This window comes from Ascaphus truei, chromosome 8 (assembly GCF_040206685.1).
Source record: "Ascaphus truei isolate aAscTru1 chromosome 8, aAscTru1.hap1, whole genome shotgun sequence".
NCBI classification, from domain to species: Eukaryota; Metazoa; Chordata; class Amphibia; order Anura; family Ascaphidae; genus Ascaphus; species Ascaphus truei.
In genome coordinates, this window is record NC_134490.1 from 102,920,326 (window position 1) to 102,934,345 (window position 14,020).

At 47.8% G+C, this 14,020-nt stretch overlaps 2 protein-coding genes across 2 annotated transcripts in view; both read right to left on the minus strand.

Moving 5' to 3' along the window:
• The window catches only part of JMJD1C (jumonji domain containing 1C), a 1,023,975-nt gene that overhangs the window by 454,000 nt on the left and 555,955 nt on the right, over positions 1-14,020 (minus strand). The window lies entirely within an intron of this gene.
• The window catches only part of LOC142502123 (disintegrin and metalloproteinase domain-containing protein 10-like), a 440,300-nt gene that overhangs the window by 25,270 nt on the left and 401,010 nt on the right, over positions 1-14,020 (minus strand). Inside the window, exon 14 of the mRNA XM_075612980.1 lies at positions 10,306-10,526. Coding sequence (XP_075469095.1) covers positions 10,306-10,526 — 221 coding nt within the window. The remainder of the gene's footprint in view (positions 1-10,305; positions 10,527-14,020) is intronic.

Here is a 14,020-nt window from a genome sequence, read left to right on the forward strand (position 1 = left end):
AAATGTATAACCTCATGTAGAGTATACAGAATAAGGTGTATTTCACAGGTATACAAGTTTATTGTGTAAATATGTTATGGTTACGTTCCCAAGCGGGGACATTGGATTCTGCGAGGGGGAGAATGTAGGGATGTCTCAGGTTGCTTCTACCTTTGCTGCAGCGTGTATTTGGAGGAAGTGTTTGGAAGGTTCTGCAGCGGCCCGGTAGCACAGGGCGCCGCCATGTTGTTGCGCAATAGTCAGGAGTGACTGTCAGAGTGGATAGAGTTCGTGCATGCGCAGTACAAAGCGCGCAAATAGGCGGCCAATGAGAAGAGACTCAGCAAGTAAACTCCAACCCCCAGGAGCCTCATCAAAGTCACCTGATGCCAGGGAGCAAATAGGAGTGCAGGATTTACGAGAGGCAGGAAAGGGAAGCGTGGGGGAGAGACCACGCTAGCCAGAGGGCACCGGAGGAGCAAGGGGAGAGGTAGTGTGTGTGCAGGGGGTCCGTGACCCACCTGCGTAGGCAGATTCCCCCTCAGGCCCCAGTGTATTCCATGAGTCACCATAGCTTGTGGTGCTGCAGGGACGTCCCTATATTGGTAGTGACACATGCCCCTTACTGCATAGACAGATAGGGACACAGTATCGCGGAGCTGCGGTTGGTGACAGGTGTTTGGGCCCAGGCTGCTGTGCATCATCCACTACTCGTGAGAGACTGCGCTGGATCGGCGGATCCTTTGTGAAGTTGTTGCCGGTCACCAGAGTGACCGGAAGGGATTTACTAAAGTGCACCAACACTGGTCAACAGGCGCTGATCCCGCCTTAGGGAACACTCTTTAGGGACACTAAGTGGAGTGGCCAAAGGACTGAGCCTATATACATAATTACAGTTACATGGTCACGGTGTGGGGGCACGCGGTGACGGGACAGTGACATTTCTCCTTATGAGAGTGGCCGAGCCACTAGGGTTATATTATAAGTAGTTGGTTGATGTGTTATATGTGTGTTATTGCTATATCTATAAGATAAGGTTCTATCAGTACTTACAGTAAACAGTTACAATCTGATGTGTGTTGCTATTGTTCTTACCCAGGGGAATCTTACGCAATGGGGATCCTGGGTAAGTGGAGGCGCTGCCAATAAGATAACTATTACCCCAGGCTCCCAGCTAGTGGAGGCCCAGATCTCCTTGAGCCAACAGGTGTGTGCAGTACCAGTAGTCACTCTAGAGCAGAATAAAAGAGGGCTACATTTGGAGGCGCTGCTGAGATCTCAGACCCGGGGTGCCCTATATTTTTTTCTCAATTGTGCTTCTAAGTTTTCACCATGTTTGTGCCCTCACAGCCCGAGGTGCGTAAGTGGGCCCAGCGGCACCAGATTCCACTGGCCTGCGCAATTGCCATTGGACATGTCCCTGCCGCCACCTCCCTGGGCACTGTGACTGATCAAGTAAGGAAACTACCATTCCTGGCCAATGCCCTAGTGGTAGACCATTATTATGACAGGGAGCAGAACTGGCGTAAAATACTCTTCGCTACAGACCGGGACATATGCCCTGAAGCCATTCCCTCAATTCTAATCCTGCCTGAAGCTCCAGGCATCCATTGCTCGCTAGTACAGGTGGATGTAGCCGAACCCCTGGCTGCATCCACGCCACAGAAGGAGTACCCTGGCCCGTCAAGCACAGCAACGGCCAATCCCTTCCATACCCCTGAGAGCAGTCTGAACCCCTGATGGCCCGCCGCAATGGGCCTAGGTGCATCTTTCACCCCATCTTTCGGCCTTCGCCAAGTAGAAGCAGTATGTCTCGACTTGATGCATATGCCCCTGCCGGAAGAATAGCACACCTGATAATGTGTCCCTTCCTGTGCTAGCTGAGGCCATACATCAATCCACTCAGTCGCACCAGTACCGGAAGCTAAAGGCGTTTTCTGGAGACAAGCCAACCTCTCTGGGAGAAGTCGGCTTTGAAGAATGGTTGGATCACGCTGAACAGGTACTCCCTGAATGCCTGCGACCACCAGCTTCCCACATGGTGCACTGTTACCGGGATGACCACCCTGATGCAGATACGCACGGCATCATTTACACCGTCACCAAAGCCTATGGGATTCCAGTGGATGCGTTTGCACTGATGGCCAAGTTTCATGCTTTGACCCAGAAAGTGGGAGAGATGGTGTCTGATTTTCTTAGGCGTCTACACTTGGATCTTTGGACCCTGGTGAGGAGGAAGGTAGTACAAAAGGCGGATGCAGATGGACTGCGCACCACGCAACTGCTGAGGGGACTTCTTCTGCTACATCCGGTGTCCGTAAGAGTCAGCGGGTGTCTGGTGCCGGGACAAGCCCTGGATTTGATGACCTGATGGACCGAGTACAGGCACATGAGACTGTGCTGTTGGGGCGTGACTTGACCCCGGGGAAGAAGACGGGAGTGGCTGCTAAAGAAGCCAAGAAGTCAGAGGCTAAAGTTGAGCCGGCGGAGGATGTGAACCCGCAGAAGGAGGAGTTTGAGGAACGTACGGTTGCTCTGGGACGCACCGCTTCGGGGCGAACTTCTCCGACCCTCCGAGATAGTCCCTCCCGCAGCCACCTCCAGTGTTACGCCTGCGGAAAAATGGGGCACATCCGAGTGTACTGTCCCACACAACGATGATCGGCGTCCCGACCGGCCAAGTCCATGCTGTGTACTCCTCAAGCCAGTGAAGCGGCGGGCTCCTCTCCGATGAGTAACTGCATTGGGCCGGCGGCCATCGTCAAGGTGGTTATTGAAGGTATCTATGCCTCAGCCCTAATGGACACTGGGTCCCAAGTAACCATAGTGTATCGACCCTTCTATGATCAGCATCTGTATCGGCTGCCGCTACTGCCCGCAGATTCCCTGAGGTTGAGAGGGCTAAGCCATGAAGACTACCCTATTGATGGAGTGGTGAGAGTATACCTGGACATTCCGCAGTTGAATACCGGAAAGCACCATCCCATGGAGGTGGAAGCGCTGGTGTGCCCGAGCCCCAGGACCACCCCAGCGCCCCTATAATCATGGGGACCAATACGGACATTGTACAAGCGGTGATCCGTATGTATTTGTAGGAAGCGGGTGAGCTACCGTTGCTGGCTCTAGCTGCGTGCCCAGCATTACAAGAGGCTTGTGGTAAGATCGCGACCGAAGAAGAGCATGGGCGGCTGTATAATATGGAGCGACAGAGATTCCTCCAGGAGAAGGAAGAATGATGACAGCAGTGTGTCACTATCCTACAAGACGTCTGGAGGACCGACTGTTCTCTCTAGAAAGTACGGTGCTTGACGATCAGCGGTTTGGCTACAAGGTGGTGGCCTCCGTAAAGAAGTGGCCACGTAAAATTCCGCCTTGAGCTCGGGTTTACGTACGAAACCTTTCCCCCTACTCCCCCATGCCCATTGACCATGGACAGCAGCTAGGTCGAATATATCCAGTGACCACGGAAGGAAGGACAGGAGAGGTGCGGTCGGCAGCTACCGTCCAGGCGGCAGCCCCTAAGTTGGCGTTCGACTTTGGAGATTCGCCCATGTCGGAGGATTGGAAGAGGAGACTGCAGGCCAAGCTGGAAACCCGACGTTAGGTGTTTTCCACCAGCGACATGGATGTGGGGTGCAGTCGCAGTGCCCGCCATACCATCCGACTTAATGACACGACACCATTTCGCGAGCGGTCTCGACGCATCGCACCCAGAGATGTGGAAGATGTGAGGAGGCTGTTAACCGAAATGGAGGAGGCCGGTATCGTCCAAGGATCACACAGTCCATATGCATCACCTATTGTAGTAGAGCGAAAGAAGAATGGGATCGTATGGTTATGCGTGGACTATAGAACCTTGAACAATCGTACTGTACCTGATCAGTATACCCTTCAGTGAATTGAAGACCTCCTGAATGCGCTATCTGGGAATAAGTGGGTCAGCGTGCTGGACTTAAGGTCTGGGTACTACCAGGTGCCCATGGACTTGGACGATCAAGAGAAAACAGCGTTCATCTGCCCCTTAGGATGCTATCAGTTGACGTGCATGCCTCAAGGGATATGCAGGGCGCCAGCTACCTTCCAGCGTCTGATGGAGAAGACCATTGGGGATATGAATCATCAGGAATGCCTGGTGTACCTGGATGACATCATAGTGTTCGGGAAGACACTGGAGGAGCATGAGGAACGGCTGTTGAAAGTGCTGGATCGACTCAGCAACGAGGGACTTAAGCTGTCCATGGATAAATGCCGGTTCTGCCGCACGTCCGTGACTTATGTGGGCCATATTGTATTGGCGGAAGGGATATCTACGGATCCGGGAAAGATAGAGGCTGTGGTGAATTGGCCAAGACCCAATAACGTCCAGGAATTTAGGTCATTTCTTGTATTTTGCGGCTACTACCGAAGATTCGTGGAAGGCTACTCGAGTAAAGCCAAAGTCCTTAACAGTCTCTTAAAAATATATTCCGAAGACACCGGGAGGAAAGCCACCTCAGCTCAAGCACTATTTGGGGACAAGTGGACCCCTGCATGTGAAGAGGCGTTCCTAGCCTTGAAGACCAATTTAACCCAAGCCCCGGTGTTGGTGTATGCCAATCCTGATCGAGAGTACGTCCTGCATGTGGATGCAAGCTTCAACGGCGTGGGGGCAGTGTTGCATCAGAAACATGATACTGGACTCAGACCGGTGGCGTATGCTAGTCGAAGATTGACCCAAAGCAAACAGAACTACCCAATTTACAAATTGGAGTTCCTAGCCCTCAAGTGGGCTATCGTGGATAAGTTACATGACTACCTGTATGGCGTGCAGTTTGAGGTCAGGACCGATAACAACCCAATGACATACATCAATACTTCTGCTAAACTGGACGCGACAGGTCACCGTTGGTTAGTGGCGCTGGCAAACTATCGATTCAATCTCAAATACAAACCAGGGCCAACCAACATAGGGGCAGATGCTCTGTCTTGAAGACCTGGGCTCCACCCTACTACAGACGAAGATGTGTGGGAGGAAATCCCGAGGCCTGGCATACGTGCACTGTGTTCTCTCGCTGCCGTGGTTGACGATCGAGTAGCGTTCTCGGAGTTAAGAATAGCAGATTCGCTAGGGTGCCAGTCCAGAGCAGTTCCTAGAGCGTACCGACATCGAGAAGGGATGAATATCACGGAGGATAAGATTATTTCATGGAAGGAATTGGTGCAATATCAGATTCAAGATCCAACAAGAGAATCCCTCCATACTTAAACGAGCTCCCAGAGAACTAGTGAACCTATTAATGAAGGAGCTCGGAAAATTCAAACTGGACAACTGCCTCTTGTACCGGGTTATACCGTACCACAATCATCCTGACCAGCGACAGTTATTCCTGCCCCAGATTCTAAGAAACATGGTACTCCGGGCCCTACATGATGATCATGGCCATCTTGGCATTGACAAAACGTTCGGGTTGCTTCGTGATCGATTTTATTGGCCGAAAATGAGGGAATCTGTGGAGATACATTGCCGGCAGTGTATTCGTTGTATACAGAGGAAGACACTTCCCACCCAGGCGGCCCCCATGGACCATTTGAAAAGCTCTGGCCCCATGGATTTGGTGGGTATGGATTTCTTGTGCATTGAGCCCGACACACAGGGCATCGGGAATGTACTGGTGATTACAGACCACTATACAAGATACGCTCAAGCTTTTCCTACCAAAGACCAATGGGCGGTGACAGTGGCTAAAGTGCTGTGGGAAAAATACTTCATTCATTATGGACTGCCAAATCGATTGCATTCTGATCAAGGCAGGGACTTCGAGAGTACCCTCATTCGAGAACTGCTGAAGTTGCTGAACATTACCAAGTCACGGACTACCCCGTACCATCCGGAAGGGGACGCTATGCCCGAACGTTTCAACCGAACGCTACTTGACATGTTGGGCACCCTGAAAGGCTCTCAGAAGACTGAGTGGAGTAAGCACGTAGAGACGTTGGTGCATGCTTATAACTGTGCTCGACATGAGTCTACAGGTTATACCCCGTACTTCTTAATTATTTATTTATTTATAAAATGTTTTACCAGGAAGTAATACATTGAGAGTTACCTCTCATTTTCAAGTATGTCCTGGGATGTTTAATGTTAATGTTTGGACGAGAAGCTAGGTTGCCAGTGGATGTGCGACTACGGATATCTGCCGATGGGGTATCCAATAGGACACATTTTCGATATGTGCAGAGATTACAAGACAGCTTGCAGCAGGCATACAAACTGGCCGAGAAGGCAGCGGCGCAATTAAATGCGAGTAATAAAAGGCGCTATGATCACAAGGTGCGACATAAAGAAATCCGCCCAGGGGTCGCAGTTCTCCTTCGTAATTTGGGTATTCCAGGAAAGCACAAACTGGCCGACCGCTGGAGGGAGGGTGTGTATGAAGTGGAATCACAGATGCCTGGCCTCCCGGTATACCGCATCAAAGACTCCGAAGGCCGGGTAAAGGTATGGCATAGAAACCATCTCCTCCCCGTTCCTCAAGTATGGGATAACGAATTGGAAGTGCCCACTGTTTCACTCGATGGAGAAGCTGATAGTACAGAGGATGGCCCAGAGACTGTAATAAATGCCACCTCTGAGAATCCTATGGAAGGAACCTCTCAAAGGGGCCTTCCGACCACGGGGGCATCTCCCGAAGGAGCTACGGGTAAAGGGCCCCTTGGTCCAATGACAGATACACTGACTCCAATGAGCCAGCCACTCGACCCACAGAGGCCATGCTTTGTGCCCCAAAGAGACTGTGTAGAAACATTGAGCCCCTCAAGGGCAGAACTCGAAGTGCCAAATGAGAATTGTTACTTTCCAGAGGAAGCAAAAGAAGAGCATCTGCGCAGAAGCCAAAGAACTGGTCAACCTCCCATGAGGATGGCGTATGATCAATTTGGGGCACCCCATTATGAGGCTCAGCAGTGGGCCTCAATAAAGTGAGATCTGTGATTGGCATGTTCAGTGAAATGTATAACCTCATGTAGAGTATACAGAATATGGTGTATTTCACAGGTATACAAGTTTATTGTGTAAATATGTTATGGTTACGTTCCCAACCGGGAACATTGGATTCCGCGATGGGGAGAATATAGGGATGTCTCAGGTTGCTTCTACCTTTGCTGCAGCATGTATTTGGAGGAAGTGTTTGGAAGGTTCTGCAGCAGCCCGGTAGCACAGGGCGCCGCCATGTTGTTGCTCAATAGTCAGGAGTGACTGTCAGAGCGGATAGAGTTCGCGCATGCGCAGTACAAAGCGCGTGAATAGGCGGCCAATGAGAAGAGGCTCAGCAAGTAAACTACAACCCCCAGGAGCCTCAGCAAAGTCACCTAATGCCAGGGAGCGCAGGAGTGCAGGATTTGCGAGAGGCAGGAAAGGGAAGCGTGAGGGAGAGACCACGCTAGCCAGAGGGCACCGGAGGAGCAAGGGGAGAGGTAGTGTGTGTGCAGGGGGTCCGTGACCCACCTGCGTAGGCAGATTCCCCCTCAGGCCCCAGTGTATTCCCTGAGTAACTCTAGCTTGTGGTGGTGCTGCAGGGACGCCCTATATTGGTAGTGACACATGCCCCTTACTGCATAGACAGATAGGGACACAGTATCGCGGAGCTGCGGTTGGTGACAGGTGTTTGGGCCCAGGCTGCTGTGCATCATCCACTACTCGTGAGAGACTGCGCTGGATCGGCGGATCCTTTGTGAAGTTGTTGCCGGTCACCAGAGTGACCGGAAGGGATTTACTAAAGTGCACCAACACTGGTCAACAGGCGCTGATCCTGCCTTAGGGAACACTCTTTGGGGACACTAAGTGGAGTGGCCAAAGGACTGAGCCTATATACATAATTACAGTTACATGGTCACGGTGTGGGGGCACGCGGTGACGGGACAGTGACATTTCTCCTTATGAGAGTGGCCGAGCCACTAGGGTTATATTATAAGTAGTTGGTTGATGTGTTATTGCTATACCTATAAGATAAGGTTCTATCAGTACTTACAGTAAACAGTTACAATCTGATGTGTGTTGCTATTGTTCTTACCCAGGGGAATCTTACGCGATGGGGATCCTGGGTAAGTGGAGGCGCTGCCAATAAGATAACTATTACCCCAGGCTCCCAGCTAGCGGAGGCCCAGATCTCCTTGAGCCAACAGGTGTGTGCAGTACCCGTAGTCACTCTAGAGCAGAATAAAAAAGGGATATATATATATATATATATATATATATATATATATATATATATATATATATATATATATATATATATATATATATATATATAGTATCTTTTACAGAGACGGAACCGAGTATATACTGTCTCTATACATGGTAGTATATTTATTGCATCACCCTTTATATAGATATCAAAAATAGCAAATTCTTTGTCTTTTCTCCAACTAGCAGGGGAAATGCAATTAGTATGTGCAGAAAGCTGGAGTAATCCTGTAAAAAACCTCAGCGTGGTAACAAACTAATTACAGCTGTAAACTCCCTAATGCTGAGCATGTGTTCAAATAATCAACCCGGATATTACCGGGTACATGGAGAACATATAATAGCTGTACTCATTCACTATATACATCAATGCATCCAGTCGCGGAGGACCCAGGGTTAAGAAATGTATCACCAATATACAAGCCGTGTACTGCCGTCAGTTCAGGAAAGTAAACTGGCCTAAACACCTTGTTGCCAGTGGTGAATATGCACTCAACCATGGCGAGGGGTGAGTGTGTTTTTTCAGCCCCGAACCTAAGTACATGAAAATTACCTCAAATGTTGACCAAACATCTTCCAGTAACCTGTTCACTGTTCAGGTTATTGGCTCCTTGAAATCTTGACCGGTTGACTCTTATGTGGCAATACAGTTTGTTCCATTTGGTGTCAAAGTGGTTATACCCTCTGGCACAGAAGGGAATTAGTTATGTAATATTTTTGGGATTGTACATTTGAGATACTGATGGATCTATAAGAAAATACATATTGCTAATGACTCTGTCACCAAAAATGCATTAACCCAGTTAGCAATCTAACTTAATCTTGTTATGATCTTGGACATATCATTTGTTTTCTCAATGTGCCTTGAAGATCAAAAATGAGTGGTTAGAGACTAACAGTATGGCCTGTTAAATGCTATAAACAATTTTATATACTCTGCTGTCATGATAATGTCATGAGATTATGGGTATTTTTAATCCCTTTGGTGCTTGAGGGGCTAATGAGCTACACTTGTGTAACAAAATACCAAATGCTGGGTTTGAAACTGGTCAGGACTGTTTGTCTGCTCTGAATTTCAAAGGAACTTACTTGGGGCGGGGGTCCATCCTGGATAGCCCACTCAAGGTGTCAATTGTTTTAATCAAAGAAGAGCAGCTTCAAAGTATTCTGTAGAAAGGGGTGGGCTTAAGGCACCATCATAAGAAAGTATTGTATCTAAGTCTGGGGGAGATTGTTACAAGTCAGATCTGTCCAGGGGCATGCTTGGAAAGCATGGCAGACCTCAACTTCTGAACCAGTGACTCTCTGGGAAAAATCCATAGCATGTGGTAATGTACTGTATAGGATTTTCTGTTTTACCCCTTTTATTTTAAGAAGCTGCTCTGCCTTATATTGTAATTGTATGTTTATTTTGTAATACATTTTCTGTAATTCAAGCACTGTATTTTTATATATATTAAACCATTTAATAAGTAATGCTTTGGGCTCTGAATGAACTTTGTGCACGCTGGAGAGAATAACTTGCTAAACTCAGGCACATGTTACTACAACTGATTGTGTGTTAGAGTGCATAGTTTTTCCCATAATAAACAGGGACCTGAGGCCCTGGCGGATATTTTAGTCTAAGATCTTTTATCATATCTGCATAACCTCAGGTGGTGGCAGTGGATGGTTATGATGTGCAATTGAGTAGGGGGTTAATGCTAACTCGCTGGTTCCTTGCAGAGGAGAAAGGGGGGTTGCTAGAGAAGCCTTTGTGTATTAACCCTGGTTACATATCTAAAGTCACGTGCTCACTTGTGTGCTGTTCGTGGCGGTGGTATATTGGGACGGTTTGAGGAGAGATAAAACCCATTTGAGGGACCCCTGAGTGGGTGAAGAGTGGGTACGCTTGCGAGCGTCGGTATTAACCCTTGTCCCGTATGCAGGTCACGTGCTAGCAGGGGGTCTTACGTGACATCTGCCAGTGATACAGTATGTAAAAACATTGTAATATGAAATATATTTTTAAATATGTCAACTTAATTCATGTTAGAAAGACACATGCTGTAGAAATTTTTTAGTGTAAATCTATATTGCGAACAGACATTGTGTATTTACAGTACCTTCATCCATGTTGCTGTATCCTCTAGTTCAATCATATTCAAGATAGAATTTTTCAGCCTGGCAATAGGTCCATCTGCATCAACAAGTTGACAGACATGAAATTTGTCACAATAGCCTTGCCTCTGTCCACATGGAGAGCCAGGAGGAAGTTGGATAAGAGTTTTGTTGAATAGATGTTCCATTTCTGCAGATTGTGTACTTTTACATGAATTCACATTTCCTATTAATACAGAACAACACATTACATCCGTATACATTTTTAGCATATACGTTATATCAGTGGACTAATGTCATAATTTCTAAGATAGAGGGCATAGGACACACCCACAAACCCCGCTGGGACCCCACGGAGCATTCCAACATTCCTCCGCCGGCAGTTCCCATGGGAGAACTGGGTCATTATGAACCACATCTAGATGTTTATTTTCCCTAGCAGAGTAAGTATGAATAAGGTACATATTGTACTCAAATAATTGAATGTTGTTAGCAGCACACCCGTGGAGAGAGAGAGAGACAGAGAGAGAATAGGAGAGATACTTGGTCATGTTACCTGATGGTCTGATTTTCTTTATCTATATTTGCTCTGGTGAAATCAGGGCTGATTGTGCTTTACGTGAGCTTCCATTTAACAGTGTATAAGTCTCTGAGTGTTGCTCTGGTTTTTGGGGTGTTAGGGTAAAGGGAAGTACCTTATGGTCTTTTCAGACCTGAGGGAACGGGCCTTAGGAAGGGGTCCCCCCCCCCGAAACATTGCCCCGTTGATTACCCGACCCTTGTGTTGTATTTTTGTCCCCACTGTTTGTTCCCTCATGTTGTTGCAATCCCTTTTCCCTATTGTGTTCACCCCAATCACCACCTGAATATATGTCCATTTGTTTACAACTATATTTGTTTGCAACTGTGCTGCATTACTCCCTGTATTATCTTGTATGTACATTAAATCATCTTTTCTTGTGGCATAATCCGTAGTACTATTATCATATAGTCAGTGAGTGCTGGAACTATTGATTGTGATAATTGAATGTTGTGTTCATGTACAAATTATATATAGAATACACTGTAGTGTTTAAATTCTCTATTACTTTTGTAGAGGGACACTGGGTGAGCTAACGCTTTCCTCCTGTTGCTGCTGTGCAATTAGTAGGACGAGGAGCATGGGTGGCCTCCTTGCCAGCTTTGTGGAAACAAAGACCTCCTATGGTAACTGGAAGAGGGTAAAGGCAACAATGAGGGGCTAGATGTGGACCGAGTATATTGTTCACTGATCCCATGTGTGTCGTTGTCTGTGTTGTTTCAAGTGTAGAGAGTTTACTGATTCATACAATAATATGTACAAAAAAGATGGCAAGTGTGTAAAAATTACTTTTCTTTTAAAACTACAGCCAGAATTATGTATCTTATTACTCCAGGATGATGGTGAAGATGCCCCATCATGAAGCCTGACCCTGACCCCTCTTCCACATTCAACATGAGGAAGAGGTCCCCGCCAGCCCAGCAAGTCCACCAGCCAGGTAGAGGGCACTATAGTTTAGAGGGAGGGAGTTAAAGGAAGGGAAGGAGTAAAGGGTGCAAGGGAGTTAAGTTTTTTTTATATATATATATATGTAACCTCATTTCCCCTATACCTAAGGGAAACCGCGGGCGATCACGCGTTATGCTGTTACAGTACCTGTATGCTCACAGGAACCTCAGCTTCTTGGTGCCTGGGTTGAGCTTTCTTTCTTTTAGTGCAGCACCTCCACCTATGAGGAATACCAGCGTTGGCTGGATGACTCCTCATAGGAACCAATACAATCAGTAATAACAATATTACACTATATATATGTAACCCGTTTTCCCCCCATCCAATCTCACATAGGGTGTCCTAGGGTGTCTTAAGCTCAGGCTACATGTCTGTATGTGGTGCGAATCTGCTGGCAACAGGGGGCCCTGAGTCTTCTGCGATGACATGGGGGAAGACAGGACAGGTTTCTGGAGTTGTGCCTCCGTTCTCTTCACTGGCGCAGTGCCTCCATCTCCTGTTGCCCCCAGCAATATGGGGTGGAATACCTACAGAAGAAATTGTCTCCCCGTCCTCCTGATAAACTCCACTCTCAGGCAGGAGCTTGTATAAAAGTGCAGTCTCTTTATTCCTTCCTTATTCACAGCATTCACAGAAGACAGTTGCACACAGCCAGCTGTCTCCCAGCAGGATGTCCCCGACTCCACTCTGGGCCTAGGACCACCCAGAGCGGGTCTTGCTCCTCCCCTACCCCCTAAGCAGGGTAGGAGGTATATGGTCCACCTATTGAACTCTAACTCTAACAGCTCTACTCATTCTCCTATCACTCCTTCAACTCACTATTCTCACACACTGACTGAACTCACTCTAAATAGGAAGTGCAATGCCCTAAGTAGTTTTAACAGGCACCTCCCCTGTGTCTCTTGATTGGACACAGTCAGGTGACCTGCCTTCACTGCCTCAGGGCACTTGCTTGAGGTGGGAAAAACCCATGATAACTCCTGGCAAACCTGCCCTTAAACAGGGATTACCGCCAGGAGGAGGGCAGAACTATAGCCCAAACCACACAGGGCCATATATATATATATTCTGGGCTTTCTGCCCCGTTTTAGGTCAGAAAGTGCAGGAATAGTTAAAAATGATCCATTCCACAGCTTCACATTAACTCAGACTGCTGGATGGAAAATCCAGACCACAGATTACAATGGGTCTAGTTCTCCCTCACTTGCTCTTCTAATCACTTGCACAGGTATTTAGAACAGAGAGGTTTGCATTTCACTCTCTCTCCTTAGAGCCTGGAGGCTGGGTGTATCGCTGCTCCCCTGTATCCAGTTTTGGGGTTGACGGCCCCTCCAAGTATCACAGTATAAGAGGATTTGCCTGGACACTTGGCACCGTGTTCCCACCACGAACAGATAAGACAAAACAAATATTTATTGCTGTTGCTAAAAGACTGTGCTGTATCTAGTGACCCTAAATGAGAGGGCATTGTTTTAAGCTGGGGAACCAGGTTAGTTGGCCCAGCCGCAGTTAGAGGCTGATTCTGATGTGTAGTTAGACCCCTGAAAGGGATAGGATTTCTTTATATGATTTGTTTTTTTATTTCTTAAAAATAACAGTGTGGGAAATACTGTAACACTGAAATGTGTGAACTGCTGAATGAAAGTATCTGAGTACCTCTAATCTACACTTGTTAAAGCTGCAGTCCCTTACTGGGATGAAAATAAAGCAGGCAGAAGCCTGAGTTAAGCAGCATAATACTTTGCATGATCCTGTTTTTTGTATAAATAACCCTAGAAGACTGTGTCGGGAAGAACCCAGACAGATGTCAGCGCTACAAAAGAGGGGCGTTTGTCACAATATATATATAGATAGATATATATATATATATATATCTATATATATATAAATTCGGAATTTGTGGGGTTGAAACAGCCTCTGGCCAATCAGATTGGTCCGTATCTGACTCTATGACGTCACCCAACTGCCACTTTCTTCTCCTCCTCACTCGCAGCTCACCTTCCCCCTCGGCCTCACCCAACTGACACACGCACCCAGCGGCCTGGACCGCCGGCTACCCCCCCACCCATCACCCCCCCAGCTCACCTCCCCGCCAGCTCCCCACATCACCCCCCTTCACCTGCAGCTCACTGCGCGTGCTCACAATGCTCCCATTACCTAGCTCCCTTGCTTGCCGGCGCGGGGGGGTGGGG